The sequence below is a fragment of the Nestor notabilis genome, unplaced genomic scaffold, assembly GCF_000696875.1.
Source record: "Nestor notabilis isolate BGI_N333 unplaced genomic scaffold, ASM69687v1 scaffold11592, whole genome shotgun sequence".
Classification (NCBI taxonomy): Eukaryota; Metazoa; Chordata; class Aves; order Psittaciformes; family Psittacidae; genus Nestor; species Nestor notabilis.
The window spans coordinates 29,137-48,635 of record NW_009916995.1 but is presented as its reverse complement, the minus strand read 5'-3'; the positions used below and the strand labels follow the sequence as shown (position 1 = coordinate 48,635).

The 19,499-nt window shown below is 39.9% G+C and overlaps 1 protein-coding gene across 2 annotated transcripts in view; it reads right to left on the bottom strand.

Moving 5' to 3' along the window:
- Positions 1–1,875: 1,875 nt before the first annotated feature.
- The window catches only part of ABCG1 (ATP-binding cassette, sub-family G (WHITE), member 1), a 44,134-nt gene continuing 26,510 nt past the window's right edge, over positions 1,876–19,499 (bottom strand). Inside the window, exons 2-14 of one of the 2 annotated variants that reach the window (XM_010024860.1) lie at positions 14,133–14,250; positions 13,619–13,751; positions 12,174–12,224; positions 10,219–10,364; positions 9,402–9,525; positions 8,217–8,331; positions 7,340–7,485; positions 7,063–7,164; positions 5,935–6,103; positions 5,647–5,747; positions 5,051–5,209; positions 3,564–3,682; positions 1,876–2,560 (exon numbers count right to left, since the gene is read on the bottom strand). In XM_010024860.1, coding sequence (XP_010023162.1) covers positions 2,332–2,560; positions 3,564–3,682; positions 5,051–5,209; positions 5,647–5,747; positions 5,935–6,103; positions 7,063–7,164; positions 7,340–7,485; positions 8,217–8,331; positions 9,402–9,525; positions 10,219–10,364; positions 12,174–12,224; positions 13,619–13,751; positions 14,133–14,250 — 1,712 coding nt within the window. In that variant the 3' untranslated portion in view covers positions 1,876–2,331. Of the gene's footprint in view, positions 2,561–3,563; positions 3,683–5,050; positions 5,210–5,646; positions 5,748–5,934; positions 6,104–7,062; positions 7,193–7,339; positions 7,486–8,216; positions 8,332–9,401; positions 9,526–10,218; positions 10,365–12,173; positions 12,225–13,618; positions 13,752–14,132; positions 14,251–19,499 lie in introns of both variants that reach the window. The other variant, XM_010024861.1, reaches the window with a different exon arrangement.

The following is a 19,499-nucleotide window of genomic DNA, read 5'->3' as shown; positions in this document are numbered from 1 at the left end:
AAACGTACTCTTTTGCGTGCTTGCAAACAGCATCTGAGTTGTCTGTCATGTTCACAAATATTTTGAGAGTCTTGAAATAATCAAGGCATGTTGTGCCAAGGGATTTCAGCTTGCGACATTTAAAAGCTCTTCATAGTTATAAGTATTATTTAGAATTGCCAAAATTCTTAATTTCTCATATCTGACGGCCATATAGGTCCACATCTGCTTGTGTTTATGCCTGGAAAAGCTACAGAGCTGTATAAAAGCTTTTTGTGAAAAAACAACAAAACTATGCAAAGAGGTTCTGTAAGGATTTTTTTTTTTCCTCCTACAGTATAGATTGACCTTGCTTTCACAGGTCAATCTCAATTTCAGGGAAAGTTCAGCTAACCTTCCTAAAACACGTGACTTGTCTTAAAGTCTCCCAGAACACAGGCTTAATTCAAGAATCCTGAGTTTAACCAATACATATGCCCTATGTCTGTATTGGCAAATTAAATAGAGCCTGGGCACAGGCCAGGAAAACTGGGAAACAATTGTCTTCACTGCTAAATGACAGAGCTGCAGCCCGGCCCAGCCAGAGCTTTTCCAGACAATGTTTTAGCTCTATTTAGAAGTTAGCATGGTACAGGGACCATTCTTGTTGGTCCCAGTTGTCTGAGGACTAACAAAGCTGGCCCTGGTACTGCTTAGTTTACTAGTATAGATGTAGCCATGGAGTCTTCAAAAACAGTCTGTGAGTTGTGACTGTTGGTTCTGGCCAGCAGATGCACAAGATCTACTTTACTACCATGAGCTGCTGAATGTTTTGCTGACACTGAGCTGCTTCCAAACTAGAAGACACTAGCATTCTAATATGCATTTACAGAACATGTAGGTCTGACTCAGAGATGTGACACTAAGGTGAACACACAGTAAGGGCAGAAAGTAGTGGAATTTACACAGAAGTTCACCAAGATGTCCCACAAGAGTATGGGCCCCATAATTTCATTTTGGGTTGAAAATCCAAACCCATGAAAATCAGCAACAGGAGTCACATCAACTTGGCACCAGAATTCCCCCTGCCTAGTTTACAAAGGTGAGACATGCAAAACAAATGCATGTTTCTTTTAACACTTTCATTGGTGTTCAGATAAATCAGCTATTAATTCCCATGTCGTGCATGTAGACTTCAGGATGAGAACAAAACTGCTTGCCATAATCAGACTTGCAGTATTACAAGGTCATTTGTGTATTTTGAGGAGAATTGTATGTGTGATGTGTTGCAGAAATAATGAACATCGTCAGGTGAGGCAGTTGTAAGTGTTTTAACACAAGACCCCAAGCTTTGAGTTGTGGGTAGCTCTTGAACTCCACCAGGCTTTAACAAGCTTTCAGGCTTCAGGGATAGATTCTGCTTTCATAATTTAAGGAAAAAATGAGCCTTGGAGTGCTTTGATTTTTTTTTCATTCAGAGGAGGTAGATCAGATTGTGAGCAGACTTCGTATTTTAAATATCACAAATACTGAGGATTTAAAAGACACTGCAAAAGAATGGGTTTTTTTTCAGTCATTCAACAACAGCTTGAATATGTCTGACTGCCTGTGCTATCTATTGATGCTTCCAAACATGGGCCACAGGTTTAGTGCAGACTCTGAACCTGCTTTTTCCTCCCATCATTACAGTTTTCAGATATGAGACCAGCTCGACAGGTAAAGCACCAGAATCCTAAATTTAGATAGAAACAAAAATGATGACTTGAATCACTTGAGGTTTGTTTTTAAAAAAGTACCCATATTAAAAAGTTATCTTTACCTTACTAATTAACACATTTACATACTTTTGGCCAGAAGGGGTAATTCTATGGAAAAGAATTGCAAAATAATATGTAGAAAACTGCAAAGATGAAACTCTGAATTTAAAAAGATGAGAGAATTCTATTTTCTTTGCATTTCCCATTTAGCATCTCATTTCCTTGTCAACTATAGATGACATTATACTATTCTGGCTACCAGGACTAGCATCCTAGTGACCTTAACCTGAAATTGGTTTTCATAAGGAAAGTTCCTGCAGCCAGATTTTTTGTTACAGTTACACTGCCTCAGTTTTGATATTCTGTGGTGTAAAATTCCCTTCTATTTCTTCTTCCTAGTTAAAGCTAGAAAGTGTAATGAAAACATGACCCAACCCAACTGGACTGATTGGCTTTACACTGTATGTCCACTATCCCATTGTGGTTCTCTATGGGCTAGGTCATAACAGCATCTAGCTGGGCACTGGAGACTGGCCTGCCACAGTGAGACAATGTCAAATGCCCTCTATTGCGTGTCTAAAGATCTCCCTACTGCGTTGTTTTAGCTGGTTTTCCTTTACCTCTCTGCTCGGATTTTGTATCTGAGAACAAAATAGGCAATTAGTCGCAGAGAGAAGAAGAAAATTCCAAGAACAATGAAGTCCAGGTAAAGTTTGGCATTTTCTACATCCAGTTCTCTCAGAATGGCCTCTGATTTTTGAAAATGGCAAGTGTCATCTTTGTCACAATGCAGATCTTCTCGGTCCAGTCCATAGATGGAGAGAATAACTCCTTCAAACCCGTATCTGGAAAGAAGAAAGATGGATTACAAGGAAAAGTCCTGATAATCTGTTTAGAAGTACTCCACCAGCAATAAAATCCCTATGAGAACTTGGCTGCACTTAGCATTTGAGTTTGCGAGCAGATACACTGTAATGGATCCCATGCGAGTGAGGAAATGGCTTCAGGAGACCCTACACGGGCTGGACAATGGCTTATGGCTTCATCTTGAATTCTAGCTAGTAATTCAGAGGGTGTGGTCTCTTAATCTTTTGTAGGTTTCTGTATAACACTTCACTTGCCAAATGAGAAGATAATTTAACTTAGGCTTTCTCAGTAATAGTGTAGCTTGGGCAGGGTGGGGAAAAGGGGATGGGAAAATTCTCCTCACCTAATTTCAGCAATATATATTTAAGTGTCTAGTCTAAACTAACCCTCCATGACAGCCTCCAGAGGCTTCCCCATGGCAATCATCCCATCTTAAGATAGCTGTCTCAGACTGCAACAGAGACAGCCATAGACAGGATATAAGGAGCCTATGGTTCTTAGAACACTAGATTAGAGACGACATCATGCCTCTTGTGGCAGTGCTGCTGCAAAACTTAAAAACAGGTCTTTATCCAACAAGTCTACCTATGATAGAGCAGTGACTTAACACACCATTGTCTTCCAATAAAAGGTGCTGGCATCAACTTCTCAGTTGGGCATACTGTCCCTATCATTTCAGATATCCACTACTGCAAAATCTAGGCAGATTTGCATGCTGTGCAATCCCACTGAATCCAAGGAGACTGACATGGACTTGTAGCCAATAATTTTGGCTACAAGTACTAAATGTTCCTATTTATTTCACATCATATACAACATAAAATGCAGTGAGAGAACACGTCATACATCACATGTGCATTGATACTCTAGAAGAATGTGCTGTGAACATAGTCTTCTTGATACCCAAAATAACCAACCGAACAAGTAAAGGTAAACAAACAGCACTTCCAGATGGGAGGTTAATGGCCTCCCTAGCATTACCTGACATAGGAAATGTAGGACATCCACTGGAGGTATGCTGGGATGGTATCAAAGCTGACAAAAAAACCAGAGAACAGAAGCACCGGGATAGCAGTAACTGGGCCCACGAAAGTGGCCACCTGTGAAGAGAAGGAATAGACAAGTCTCTTGTCAGACAGTCACAGAAAAAAAGTAAAATTAACTTCCTCTTTCATCTGATGTCCTGACATCCCGTGAGGAAACCAGCCTTTAACAGGCTTTCTTTATGGCAAGTCCTCTGTTCTGCACCAAACCCAAGGAGGCAGTGCAAACTTACTCTTTAGGCAGTGGGGAGCGAAGCCATTCAAGTCCTTCTTATAATGCTACTCCCCAAAATTATCACAGTTCCAAACACAGGAAATTACTGATTTATTAATTTATGTAGACAAGATTTCTTGTGACAGGGAGGGCAGATGCTGTTAATGGAGGAAAAGGGGTTCCTCTCCTCTTCCTAAACCCTTTTACTAGTTGACGAAGCTGCTGTGCTGGATCTGTCCTTTGAAGGACTAGAACCCATTGAGAAGTTTACAGAGTAGATGGGCACTCTGATTCCCTTGCTCCTCTGGGTATAAGACCCCTCTTTCTCACTCACTCCCCACTGAGCACAAACAGATCTCCCTCCTTATTAACATCGCATGAACAGCAGCTTCAACTGGTCAGTCCTAAAATGTTGCAAAGAGGATAAGGAACACCTCCAGCTGGGTGGCTTTGGTTGGGAAGACAGATCTTGGCTCAGCTCCAGCCTGTCCTCTCTAAGCCCCTCCAGGGCAAAGGGCCATACAGGTACCTCTGGGGAGAGCAGAAGCACAGAGATCGCACAACAGGGCTATGCTGGTCTCCACAGGGTGGCACAGAGGGGGAATCAAATCTTCTACTGCAGAAATAGCATCAATGATAGCATCAGTGTGTATCAGCCAGTATCACCTGTTATTACAAGCACCACAAAAGAGTTCTGGACATCTCCTGCCAGGAAGCAGAATGGAGCTACATGGCCAGCTTCCAGTGCAACAGTCATATCAACAGCTGCTTCTCTCCCTCTGATGAAGTTTAGTCTCTGTGCAAGCTTTTTCTTATCTTGCCTCCTGCAACCTTTTTGTGTGTGTGTATGGAAAAACTCTTTCTCGAGCTCCTGATTCTCATGGCCTGCCTCCACTTTTTAGATGCATAGAAATCCATCAGTCCCACAGTTTCTAGGACCTGCTCAGCCTGGGATGAATAGCAAGTGACAACCCACTCCAGCAGGGACCCGCATGGCCCCATTCAGATGGGGAAGGAGTCTCATACCCAGCGTGTGTATACGCTGTTTAAGCTGATGCTAGTGGAAAGCATCAAGTAGCTGTATCAGACCAAGACAATTTTTTGACCGTTATCTCTCAACAAATGTCTTGGGGATACAGCAGCAGACATAGTAAGCAGTCAGTGTTAGGAGACAGCAGGGTTCCTGTGAAACCACAAAACACCATCAGTACCTGGAGGGATGTAGAGGCTGCACCGATGAGGAGACCCAGTGACTGAGCCACCAGGGATGTCATGGTTCCCAAGGCTGCGAAGAGGACAAATCGGAGTGCATCAGATGGCTGTGAAGTCATCCAGTACACAATACTGCAGTAAGCCACAGGAAACATGATCTGCAAGGAGATACCCTTGGAATTAGTCTATTAAAGCCAAACATTTGCTGTTACTATGAGTAAAAACAACGTGGGGAGTTCTAAATCCACAGCTCTCAGACTTCCCATTGCATGACTGGAATGGCTGAAAAAAATACATGTATCTGCCAGACACTGTGATATCTTACTACTTGGGCATTAGAAAACAGATCCCACTTGCTTATAGCCCTTTTCAATTCCCCTTCTGCAAAAAATAGTCATCTGTTTATTGAAAAAATATTGGGCCAGGTCTAGGCTTTTGTGAGGGTGCTTCTGATTTGCACCTGAAGCTTCAGCACATATATATGGACAGTTTCTCCACTATTCATATGGATAAAGTAGCAGTACTAATCTTTTTGGCAAGTGGACTTGCCACAAACTTAAATTGTTCTTGTTTTATTAAAGAGCAGAGCATATACCTGAAAAGGAACATCGGCCATGGTTTTGGCGAGATAGTAGGCTTTCAGGCTGTACCAGTAGTTCAGATGCTCTCTAAGAAATACTCCCATCTCAAGAGGAACTACAAAGAACGCAAATGAGTAAATTAGGTTGTCAGCATGCAGTACTGTTGCACTTAATAACACAGTTTATCCCTAGCTGACCCTGCACTGCTGCAGTCCCATAGCAGGATTGGAACTCTGAGGCCTTTGACAGACCAGCAATAGTTTCAATAATCTGTAATGAAATATAATCGGTCAGGTACTCACATGTAAGGACAGTTGGCATCAGTGCAGCAAACATAAGAAACAACATGGAAAAAAAGAGGAAGCCAGAGTTGCTGAGGACTTTCTTAGCTTCATTGCCAATGCCTAAGTAGAGCAAGCCGATAAGCAGTCCAATGCCAATGTGTGAGGTGATACGCAAGTGTGTCAGGACCTGCAAGCAAGGGAAGAGTAGTATTCCTGATCAGAAAGTCTAGGCTCAAAAAACAACGGCAATATGACTGAAATCAGATATACAGATTGCAGAAAAGGAGTACTTATGTCCAGAAGAGCTTATATAGAAATGCTCGTTTTCTTCTGGCAAACTAGGCTTCAGCTAAGAAAAACTTACTATAATGAGCTTCCCAGTGTCAATTAAACATATGGCTATTAGAGTACAGAAAATTTCTTCCTGTAACTCAGGCAGAAACTTCAAATGCTGCAACCTGAAATCTTCCTGACAATGTCATGGAGCCACTGGCCCTCATTCAGCCGGAGAACCAAGACTTTCTCTCTAACTAAAAGATAACCTTCCCAGAGCAGAAGAGAGGCAGAAAAGGTATTTCAGGCTTGTCTAGACCAAACTAACTTAATCAGGCATAAATTATCCTCCTATGCCTTCTCTGCAATGCAGCATTCCTACAAAAGGTATGGAAAAATAAATAAATAATAACATTTGGAACAACTGCAAGCCTTTACAGTTGATCAGGAAAAGATTAAAAGCAGCCCTGTTCTTCAATCTATGCATCAGAAAATAAATTACAGTTTCCCCTTGACGGAGATGAGGCGAGGACCATATGATCCATGGTTAGTGCTTGCACACCTCTGAGACACGCTCTCCAAGTGTACCAGAGACACTCTCATAAGCTAGTTGAGCAACACGGAGAATGTGAAGCTGTATGTTCGCTTTGGATTACAAAAGCCCTCCCACATGAACATGTCTATTTTTGTCTGGTTGTTCACAATGAAGATGGTACAGTTAATAGCAAAACTGAAAGATCAGCCTCTTTCTTTTGAAATCCTATGATGATCTTCATGTATGGGCAGTTGAACAGGACCTTTAAGGTGTATTGTACTACCTCAAAACCAAATTAATAGACCTTTTGTCTACAAAAATTATAAAGGCAATCTTACCGAATCCCTCATGATGGTGAGAAAAGTTCTTTTGAAGAGGATACAGAACTGGGTTAGGCAGCTGGCAGAGAAGCTGTGGCAGCCTTCTGTGGAGGAGGAATCCTGCAGAAACACACAAAAGAATAAGCTTCTTTCTTTGCAGTATCTTGCTTAGTTTTCATTCACACTCCTATCAGCTGTGTGTGCCCAGAAACCTCCCCCACTGACCGAGGATTTAAATTTTCTTCCCCACCTCCCAGCCTCAAGCCATGCCCATTAGTTGTAATATACAAAATACCTCTTCAGAAGGCCTGTGCCACAGGAAGGGATTCAACTCATTCTCACCACCATCTCTCTTGTAGTCGGTGTCACATATCCTCTCCCGTACTGCCCTTACCAGCCGGCCATTCTGGTCTCCATATTCACCAGATGCTACTTCCATAACTACAAAAAACAGAAGCAAGTTACCGGTTTACACTACTGACTCATTATTAGACCCCCTTGATTCTGCAGCATTGACAGAAACAGTTTTATCTAGAACAGGCTCTAAAATGCCACATGCAAATTCATATACGTACGCACATAATTTAGTGTATCTTTCTATAAGTCTTCAGAGAGTTTAATTCTGAAAGTTAAATGAACCATTTTAGGGGAAGGGCAATGAATATGCGATAGTCTTGGTAACAGAAAATGACAAAAGCCTATTTTTGTGGTCCCTACTGCTACTTTGGAATTAAGCAACAACAATGGAAAAAACCCTCAATGCTATTAGCTGTACAATACCACAGCGGTATTGCTCAGAATAAAAAAACCAAACAGAATACTGCAGTCACTCTGAAAAGCCACTTAGATTAATCAGTAAGAAACACTTAAGAATATGTCTTATCTTTTGTTCCCTGGACCTGGACTTCCACCAGAGAGAAATACTGACTAAACTTTACCACTAGATGGCATTCGAATTACTTAGAAAAAAACGAAATAATTTTATTTTGAATTCTGGTATATATATGTATGTATACATGCATGTATGTATACACCATATATACACATATGTATATATGTATACACACATATATACACATATGTATATATGTACCAACGTATAAAACACACCACGGACCCCATTACCCTGAAGGTGCTAGTCAAATTAAATAAACTATTCAAACTGTCCTTACCAAAATCTGCTGGATTGTGGTAGGTTGGGCAATTCAAACCCAAATCTCTCAAGTAAGGGACAAGGTTTAACACCTTCCCACGGTAAATGCATTGACCTTGACTTAGAACATAAAGCTGGAAAACAAGACAAAAAAAGGAAAGAAGAAAAAGATAAAAACCCACGAAATAGTATCTAAATATTTGAACCTGCTACCTGTACGACAACAATCCACTAACCTGGTGACCTCTTCCTGTCCCTCTGGGAAGAAGACCTTGGGAAGATCTGTCACCACTTGAAACTACCTCTGCACAGAATTATAGCTAATGGCAAATTTTATGGTTAATGTTTGAATTCTGCAAACATTCCCTTCAGGACTTAAAGCACATTAACACAGAAACAGACTAATTGCAGACAGACACATGCTGAAAATACGCAACAAAGTGTAAAGCTGAGCCATGTAATTTCCACACATTATGGATATTTTGTGCTGGGAGATAAGGCTGGTGAACGTAGGAATGGAAGAAACAGCACAGGAATGGGAAACAGCTTGATTATTCTTACTTTTAGCCACACCATTGACTTTAAATAAACCTCCTTGCCACACTGACAATATGCAAGAGCTTGTTCACCAATAACGTAGTAGGTCCTTTCTTAGCTCTCACAGATCTAATTTAAGTCTCCTAATAAGATTAAAGTAAATTTAAATTTAACCTAAACACACTTGGTCTACATTCTGTTGTCAGGTGGGGAGAAGATCTCCAACTGACTTCACTTCAATTATTACTACCTCACATGGATCAACTCTTCTGAATTTACACCTGTGTAGCTAGGATGAGAATGTGTACTAGCAACATTGCAGATATTGGCACTAAAGCTCTCTTGCTCTTAAATTAATCTAATTTACTTTACTGACATCTCTGTGTCCAGGAGCAGTGGTGGGTGAAGGGGTGAAAATCATAAGTGCAATAATCATAATTTGAGAAACATACCAGCCAGATTCTTTACAAACATTACAGGTAAATAATGGAAATGGGCAGAGAAAAATAAAAAAACATAATCAAAATGTATATGTTGCTCTTACTTAATTTTTTATTTGATTTGGAACCACAGACTAGAATTATCCATGATTTTACTTGAAGAGTGTAGCCTTGAAAATATAACCTACTTAAACCACATATAAAGAAAAAGAGTTTGAGAATAATACCTGATCAAACAACTCGAACAGTTTAGCACTGGGCTGGTGAATTGTGCAGATGATGGACCTGCCACCCTGCGCTAAAGCCTTCATCAGAGAGACAACCTGAAAACACGATGCGCTATCCAAGCCACTGAATAAAAAGAAAGAAGTTTGTTATCCCCAGGTCCATAGGCACCATTCAAAGCTAGCACGCGTGTTTGCTACTTTTGTCTCTCACTATTACCCTTTTAAAAATTTTCTCTGTAGCAGTTTAATCTTATCATATGCCAACCTTACACTTGTATTTCTCCATCAGTCTTTTAATTAAGTTGCAAGCATGCCTGAGAATGAAAAACAGAATATTCTCAAAGCTGCCTAAAGGGACTTCTACATCTTAGGACTGCAGATTTAAATGCTCCCAACTTTAATGAATAGATACATATTCATAGCTCTCCCAGCCTTTTCTAGACCGATCACAGACTTTGATTCTAAATATGCTACATTCATTATCAAAAGTCACACTTTAAAATGCTATCTATTCACGCTATCTTTTCTTGAAAAAAAGAAAACTCATGCCACAATCTGAAAGTATTTTCTTCTTTTTCCTTCCTGTTTCATTTTGTGTCTCCCTTAAAAATTATTTATCCCATGGTCTGGCAGTTAAAGCAGTGACCCAAGGCACTAAGTACCCAAATCAGATTTTTTTTTGTGGCATTATTCAGTACTCATAGGCAACATAAAAAGAGCCTTTTCCAAGGACTTAAGAGGTGAATAACTTTTCTGCAGCACTGTTCCACTATATATGGCAGTATTTGCCTATCTTTAATTTTTGGCCTTGAAGTACCTGGTTGGTTCATCAAAAAACATGACAGGAGGATTGTTCACCAGCTCCAAAGCAATGGCAAGACGCTTTCTCTGGCCTCCAGAAAGACTCCCAGTCCTCGTATTGGCACATGTCAGCAAACCAAGGGCTGTCAATATTTCCTTTACCTAGAGGAAACAAAACAATGCATCATTTAAATTTGTTAGCTCAAAAGAAAAGCCTCTTTACTGAATTCCATGGAGTATGTAAATTAGCTCATAGCTTTGTTTCACAATCCATATATCAAAGACTTTTTCCATCTAATGTAGGATTTATTAGATTCAGTGGGGCTTAACAGCCTACCATTTACTATTTTGACCCAAATTCTACTTGTTTGCCCTACATGACCTGCCTCAGTAAGGAAGCCCTGCCTGTGAAAATGAGTAGAAATCAGTTCTTCTGCATCACCCCTTAGATATGGCACAGATATTAAAATGGTTCTGCAGCATGTGAGAAGTTATTACACAGTGAAACCAAGAAGCTTCTTTCAATAGAACTTCTAGGCTCTATGTACAAGGGACTGGAGAACTGTACAACAAAAACCAGTGGTTTCCATAGAGCAATGATGTGCTCTTATCAAATCTGTTCTTCACAGTCTACTCTTTAAAATGCAGCCATTGATTTTAAGTGTTTTCATTCTCCTCAGATCCAGTTCAGTTGTTACACGGACTCTCAGATGTTTGGGATTTCCTCAAGGCACAGCCTCAGGAAGGGCACAGCTTGTCCCAGGATCTTAGGAGCAAAAGAAGAACAATCCCAGCTGCTATGAATTTTTCTGTTTCAGTGATTGTAGATCTGGCCTGGTAGCTCTGTATGTAGAAAATAGCTCTTTGGCATCAGTGAAAACACAGACACAAAAATGAGTGAATCCAAGCTACCTTGCTCATGCAATTAAAAACTCTACCACTTAAAAGGTAGAAAGAAAGCCCAGATATTTAATACTTTACTGAAGTATAGGAAAAGGAGCCTGTCATTTTTTGAAGTACTGTTGCTTGAATGGAGGGAGTTTTCAAGAAAGGGTGGCTGACATGGTAAAAAACTGGTTAGACCGACTAAGGCCTGACCCTCATTTGTCCTGATTTTCATTTCTAGGAGCTTTCAGTGATAGGGAATGAAAAAAGAACAAATCCTACTAACCCTCGTCCTCAGAGAGAGGTGCCCAATAACGTTCTTCCCTTTATCTCTAGGAAGGATGCTACGGGACACGAGCAGCACAAGCTAGGTCAACTAGAAACATAAACTATGGTTCACTGGAAGGTTTTTCACTTGTCCCTATTTTAAACAAGCATCTGTAACGGTGATAACACAAATGCATAAATTCGTAAAATTTATCTCTGGTAAACATTTACCTTACAGTTTATAACAATAAAATGAATGATCTAGTCCAGCACAGGCCAGTAACACCAACCGGAAAATGACTTCCCGTATGGTATGTGTTGAATAAAGGCATACAGCAGGGGTTTTTCTTCAAAGAGTTCTTTGTAATTACAGTAACAGAGTGGACAAGTGAATTGACTTGCTTGGCCTAGCTTATTAAAGTGTAAATGAATTAAGACCTACAAAGTACAAATAAAATTAACAGCTGTTTCTAAACAAATGCATTTTCAAATTAAAAAAACATAATTAATCTGTGGTTAGCTTATTTAAAAAAAAACCAAACATTTGAGAGAATCAAAGCAATCTTAAACTACCAAAGATACATTGATTCTTTTACACTTCCCTCTCTGGAGCTCTTTCTGATTTTTAAGGATCTCTGAGATTGAAGAAATGCCAAATGTTCCAATTTGGAAAATAATACATTTGAGATTATGATTTATTCTATCATTACAAGTCCACTGCGATTCAATGTTAGATAAAAATATCTGTTTTACAGATCTCATTTCATGGACCATTTTGACATCCCCAGAAGTCTGCAATTTGATGGACACTATACATACCATTTCTCTCCTGCCTTCATCTTTCTCTTGAAGTTTCAGATGAGCAGATACCTGCAATGCAATACAATGGAATTTGATTTTTAACTGGTCTGAAGCACAACAACCAGTTACAGCAGATGTTTCAGGCACAACATCCCAACGTACTGTTTAAACAACTTCTTTCAACCCAGCCAGGAAAGTTTAAGCTGAACTATAATGTTGAAATCACAAGCATCACATATGCCTGTGTACTAGGTAACTGAGTATAATCTACCTTAAGCAATCACTCAAGCATCTGACAAAAAGTGTATTAGAAAGAAAGGCCATTGTGCAAGTCAAAGAGCTTGGGAGGTAAATGAGGGAGTCATGTCTTTTGCATAGCCACTAACTTCCCAGGCAATGCTAGAATCACAGTTTATGGGTGCTTCATCCACATCCTAAGGATAACCAAACTGCCGTTCTCCAGCATGTGAACAAATGAGTACAGAAGTAAATAATCTTGTGAAAGATGTCTTCTGCTGTCCTAAGATGCAGCTCCAGAAAACATTATGATTAACCCTTATTAGAAGCAATTAAACTGTTAAGTAATTATTTTTGTCAGAATCCTAACTGATTAATCTAGACAGCAAGCATCCAGGACCAATTCTCCAAAAGTGGTCCTATGGGATTCTGACTAGAATGTTCAAGTAAACAAAAGAGAAGAAAAACTTCCTCACAGAGAAGAGCCTTTGCAGAAAATTAGTCACATAAAAACTACTGTGATTTCTTCTGGCCTTAAAACTTGTGAGCTGATGCTGGCATATAGTATGAGCAAGTTTAGCCATGTTTTGATAACATCCTCTGAGAAAAACTGCCTCGTTTTCTTAAGTTGATCAGCAGGCATTTCTAGACTGATTGGTCAAGCTGGCAATTAGTAAACTTCTTGATGCTATGAAAAACAGTAAGAATTTATGTTCCCTGCAAGTCTTGAGATTATTCTATTCCTGTTGGCTTCCTGTGAAGAACTGGGAGAGATTTTATACAATACCTGTGGTTTAAAAAAGGCACAAAGGAGTAGAAGTAGCAGAGAGACCACGCTCAAGTCAAAATAGCAGTCAGAACATGGAAGATGGGGAGAAAGAGAGAGACAAGGATACTCATCCACCACGCTAAAAGGGCTCATTCTGTGCAGAATTTCAGGTTCCATTCTCTAGAAGGTCTAAGGAGTAGAGCTTTAGAACTTCTTCTTAATCATACTGCTGGTCACAAATTGAAAATGGTAAAGCTAAAGAAGCTCAGACAATCCCTAGAAGGATGAACCTGAAATGGAATTCAAGGCATCACCAAAGTCCAAGCACTTTCATTGAGTGGGATCGGATAGAGATAATGGCTCAAGGCATTACCAGGAGTAAGAATACATGCACAGTACACAAAGATTTTTTCATTTTCTCCCACCTGAATGAATTAGAGCAAGAAATGAAGCTCACCATCATAGCTTCCTGGACAGTCAGATGAGGAAGGAGCATGTCATCTTGCATGATGTAGCAGGAGACTTTGCGAAAAGAGCGCAGGTCACGAGGCTGTCCGTTGATGAGAATTTCTCCTTTCATTCCCGTCTCTCTGAAATGAACCAAGAAAATTAACAGGGGTGAATCTTGCTTTCACTTGAGCTGCCACAGGCCTCGCTTCAAGTGTTTACAAAATGTGATTTAAAAATAGCACAAATGTAAGACATTGAGTCAGATTTGTTACATAGCTAGAAAGGAGATTTGTGTGTGTTTTAGACTTTAAATTGCTTCCTATCATTGGATCAGACTTGTTAACAGATATATCCAAAGTGACCAGAACAGGACAAAAGGAAAAAATATAAACAGTAAGAATCTAATTCAAAATCTGTGAAATACCTGTTTTTGATATACACTGGGTAAACTCCCCTGTTTTCTCTAGGGAGCCAACAGGCTAGCTGATCTTATCTCACTTGGGATCTTCATTGTTACTGACCTGTATCCTGCCAGAATGTTCATGAGCGTTGACTTCCCAGCTCCTGAAGGACCCATAATTGCAACAAGTTCTCCACTGCTGAACTTCCCTGAAATTCCTTTCAAAAGGGTCTTATAACCTTAAAGAAGAAAGAAAAGTTTGCTGAACCCTTCACGATCATGTCTGGGGAGCAATGAAAGTTCATTTCCACTAAACAATGACAAACAGGCATTAGCAGATACCTCCTGAGAGGTTGATGCTAAGATCAACACACTGCAACAACAATCAAAAGCCAAATTCTGAGTGGGAGCAGCAGCCTCCTCCTACTACACAAGGGTCATGTTAAGATTACAGGATCACACACTCTTGATTCACTCTAGGAAGATTTTCTAACAGGGCTAAGAAGCCTTGCTGACACTTTCTAAGTGTCTTCTCAGAGTATTTTACTAGGGGGCTGGCATTTCCATTAAAATACCTAAAACTTCACAGTTAATGTTCACTCCACAGCCTTGGAGCACACTGCCCTCCAATCACTGCAGTTTCAATGCCAAAATTCTGCTCTCTTACCAGAACAACTTCTTGGAGAGTAATAGCCATGCTCTCAAAGGCAAAGCCCTATGCTTTTCTTCATTCCCTGCTAAAAGAGGTATGAAAGAAACACAGCAAAAAGAGACAAACGGATGGACCATAAAGACTCTCTTACCAAAAGAATTGTAAAGGCTTGTCTAGACACAAGATCACAAGATCACAGTAACTCCATAAAAATAATTCCTAGGGAAATACTTACTCCAGATTAAGAACATGGAGGGGTTTTTTCTCATTTAGGTGAAACCACTTCAGAAGGTCATGCCACAATAATAATGTCCCAGGCAAAGCTGTTCTAGAATAACCAACTTCAAATATCTCACCTTATTCCCAAGTAAATTACCTTTGTCAATAAACCTTAATTCAAACCCCAAACTCCCTGTTGCTCTAGGTGTAAGCAAACAGGCCTCCAATGAGAATTCTAGATTTGAGCTTAGTTGCTTTCATCTTGTCCTGTATGATTCCTATTTTACGGCATAAGGACACTGTGGGGAGGGTGGAAAGAGCCCTCAGTGGCATTTAAATGCTTAAGGATCTCTTTCCTTTTTTTTTTTTTTTTTGCTTGCTTACTTTACTTTTATTACCAGTGCTTTTAATTAAAACTTTTAGTAATAAGTAAGTTAAGTAAGGTGTCAAAACCCAATCTTCTATTAAAACCAAAAAGAAGGGTAGAAGATCCATTTCAATGCAGTGTTGGTATCTGGCAATCCATTTTGCATATGCAGGCAGCATTTATATTCCACATGTAAACTCGCCCAGTCCTGCAATTATCATTAGCATAGGTTGTATCTGGATATTGAAATGCTGTAAAAAAAAAAATCATTGTCTGCAAGCTCTTAGAAAATGAATGGTGGATTATCTTCTTCTGATTTCTCTTTCTTCCCAACTCCACAATTTCTTGCTTTCCTTTCATCCTCGCTTAGCATTCTTTATTCTTTTCTCTAGTCTTTCTTTCAATGCCACAGCGAGCAAACTTTTGCACCAAACCCACAAATGTCATACTGCCATGAAGCCTCCCAAATCCACAGCAAATACTCTTCTCCGAGCATTCCCAAGCCCAGAAGCAAAACAGTGGCCACAAAAACTCTCTCTAGAAATATCTGATCCTATCGTTTTCACAGCAAATGTCTTAGAAAATGTAACTGACCATATCTATCAAAGTAATAGGTTTTTTTGAGTGCCTTTTTTTAAACAGTAATTTTTCACTCTAAAATCCTGTCCTGGAACTGAATAAAACAACTTGTTTGGAAGCTATGCAATATCATGGATATGAAAACAGCAGTGTATTCCCATCGCCTGTTAATGGCACAAGTCCTAAGAACAAAAGCAAAGACAATCTATCAAAAGGAACAGCTATTCGGAAGAGAGAAATCCATGAGAGCTTATCCCTTGTGCCAGTGTCACCACCCAAATCAGCACTTGAAGGAAAAGTGCAAGGAAAAGATGAGACCTTTTCAAACATGACAATATTTATGAAATCTGGAGAGGGACCTTTTACAGGGGCATGTGATGAGAAGACAAGGTAGAGTGGTTTTAGGCTGACAAAGGAGGAAGTTTGGATTAGATGCTGGGAAAAAGGTCTTTAGTATCAGGGTGGTGAGACACTGGAACAGGTTGCCCAGAGAAACTGTGGCTGCCCCATCCCTTTCAAGGCTAGGCTGGATGGGGCTTTGAGCAACCTGGACCAGTGAAAGGTGTCCCTGCCCATGGCACAGGGTTGGAACCAGGTATCTTTAAGGTCCCTTCCAAACCAAACCATTCTATGATTCTATGATAAATGTGATCTACAGAGACAAAGTCCTTTACACTATCCCTTAAGTGTAATGAGAACCAGCTACCTCCCAAGCCTATTAAATTTATAAGGGACTCAAACACCAGACTATACCACCAACTATTTGTATGATGTACCCACCACATGCACAAGTTATGTACAGCTGGGAAAACTCTCACACTGGTCAAAAGCTGGCTAAGTTGGCCTGCCATTAAATTCCACTAGGATAGGATTTCTTTCACCAGGTCCCGCAGCACATTGGTGTCCATCTCTGTTCCCTCTCTGCCCCGCAAAGCAGTTCAACATGACAGAACATCACATGGCAACTCCATTACAATTTCTATTGTATGGAAATCTGACCCAGATTTCCAGGGTAAAGACTTCTTGTCAGTTTCGTAATAGTCAGCTCATCCTGAGTTTCACCATCAGGATAGTAAATATTGCTCAAACTTACAGGGGAGCATAAAGAATGTGTACTGCCATGAATACTGAGGGAGGTACAACCTAAAATATATACTAATTGTCTGAAAACATATATCAACATGCATACCATTACCTAAAACTGAAGTCTTTCCTCTCACTACATACGAGATTTAATGTTATACCCATTAAAGTCACTTTTCCAAACATAATTTCACAAATGATAGCCAGTTTTACCTTCAACTGCAGTATCTTCTCCCTCATTACCTGCACTTGTTTCTGCCCCTCTGGTGTAGTTTTAAGTATCCTACACACAACGTTAAATCAGAGCTGGACACACCTCTGCAACTCATTTACAAATCAGTAGAGGAACATGATATAGAAGAAATAGAAAAAACTTAGGAATTTTAGATCAGGATCCCAATCACTGGCATTTTACCTTATTACAAACTCAAAACCATCTCTTCTTTTGACTGGAAGCACATAAGAAGCCTTTCTATTACAAAGGTTAATTTAGCAAACCCACAAAAAGATTTGACACTGCAGCTGCACTGTGGTGCCCAGTATAATCCTTTATAAGGAATTAAAGTCCATAAGTAACTACAGCCTTCTCTTTCAGAATATTGAGGCTAATCTTTAACTGAATCAGTTGACCTAAAACTTCTATATTGGCCACATGTCTTTCACGAGAAACAGATTATGCATTTGGAAGGGATTGTATTCTTACAGTACAGAGACTGTTTTATAGCCATCTGCTGTATATTAGGAATTTCTGACCACCTCCAATCCCAGTTTACCTGGCCCACCTCATTTTCCTTAGGTGTTCATGATCCGTGCAGTTAAGTTTTGGTACCCCAGATTTTAATGAGAGGCTGAACCCCAAGATGAATGTCTATTACAGGCTGTTCAGTTTGAGCACCACAGTGGCTGTCTCCTTTTGGACTGGACTTACATCAAGACCAAATTTAGCATCGTGACTTTCAGTTACTTCTCAAAAACCTGGTTTAAATTCCAATGCAAAATAGATTGGATCCTTTCATTTTTGCAATGCTCCCTCCCAGAGTTACTGCGACCTCACCCTCAAAAATCTATTTAGGAACTGAGGCGTAAAAGAATCTAAATACCAGTTTTCAGGAACTACTTGAAATACAAATTTGTCAACAGGACATTAATACACCATCACCAACCAGAATAAGCACTCAGCATCTTTCTCAGTCCAACCCACTAAATATAGAGTACAAAAAGAAATCAAAGCTGAAATGGAAAATTCAAGTGATGCAAAATTTTCTGGCCTTAATTTCACTTCACGTTACATTCCAGAGTTCAACTGCTTCTCCTGAAAAGTGAAATGTGTTTCGTTTTCCCATGTTACAATTACCCATGGAAAGCAAACTCCAGACACTGTGATACTAGGCCAGATTCACAGCCAGAAACACATGACTAGCCTGAACAGACCCCCATTCAAGAGGCGGATTTCTCTCACTGCCTGGCTGCAGCACAAAGCCCACAGCTACCCCTTCTTCAGTGAGCTGATAGAGGGTGACCTCTGGCCTTTGATGAAGATGCTAGGGGAGCTCTCATTGCTCAAATCACCAAAGTTTTTGCTAATGTGCTTGCAAGGGGGAAATGTGTTGATGGTTTTATCTGCTTCCTCATGGATTTTACAAAGATTTCTGGGAAGATTTGGTTTTACGATTCTCACAAAAATTATGATTAATCTGGAAAGAAGTAAGCCACCTCCTCCTCATACTTAGGGTAGGAGTGCATGCTTCAGAACGTGACTGAATCAAGACCAAAAAAAACCATAACCAAAACTCACTCCTGCTCTTACAGTGAATTTCCTCAGGTAAATGCTGTCTCTAGGTTTCTGACTAAAATGCTTCATTCATTTGCAATTCGCTGCAAGTAGTATACTCATTTGTTACTCAGAGAAATGTCACACACACTACTAGAAGTTTCTAGGTGTTGTAGCCTAATTCTGCATCCATCAATAGGCAGCAAGAACCCATCGTGGGTCCTGGGCGAGCACCACAGGCTTTCCCTGCTCGCTGCAATTAGAGCAGGATTTGCCCTTTCCCATATATCTGAACTATTTTATCACAAACTCTTCTGAAGGTAGGAAATATCTGTCAGCACCCTCCAAGTTCCACTGGCCTGAAATTGCTCAAAGGTTTTACTATAGCAAATAAAGTAACGTCATTTCATCTCAAACAGCTCAAGTTTGGCGAAAACTATAAACAACTGAAAACCAATCCACAAAATAAGCAAGATTTGACACTTAGATGTCAAAACTTAAGACGTCATAACCTACTCTTTCTACACTCTCCACCTGAAGCCAAGAGAAGTGCACCATTTCTTTATTTAAAAAAAAAAAAAATTATACAAGGACTGTAACGTCATTTCATCTCAAACAGCTCAAGTTTGGCGAAAACTATAAACAACTGAAAACCAATCCACAAAATAAGCAAGATTTGACACTTAGATGTCAAAACTTAAGACGTCATAACCTACTCTTTCTACACTCTCCACCTGAAGCCAAGAGAAGTGCACCATTTCTTTATTTAAAAAAAAAAAAAATTATACAAGGACTATATGTCTTTTTGTGATGCCTT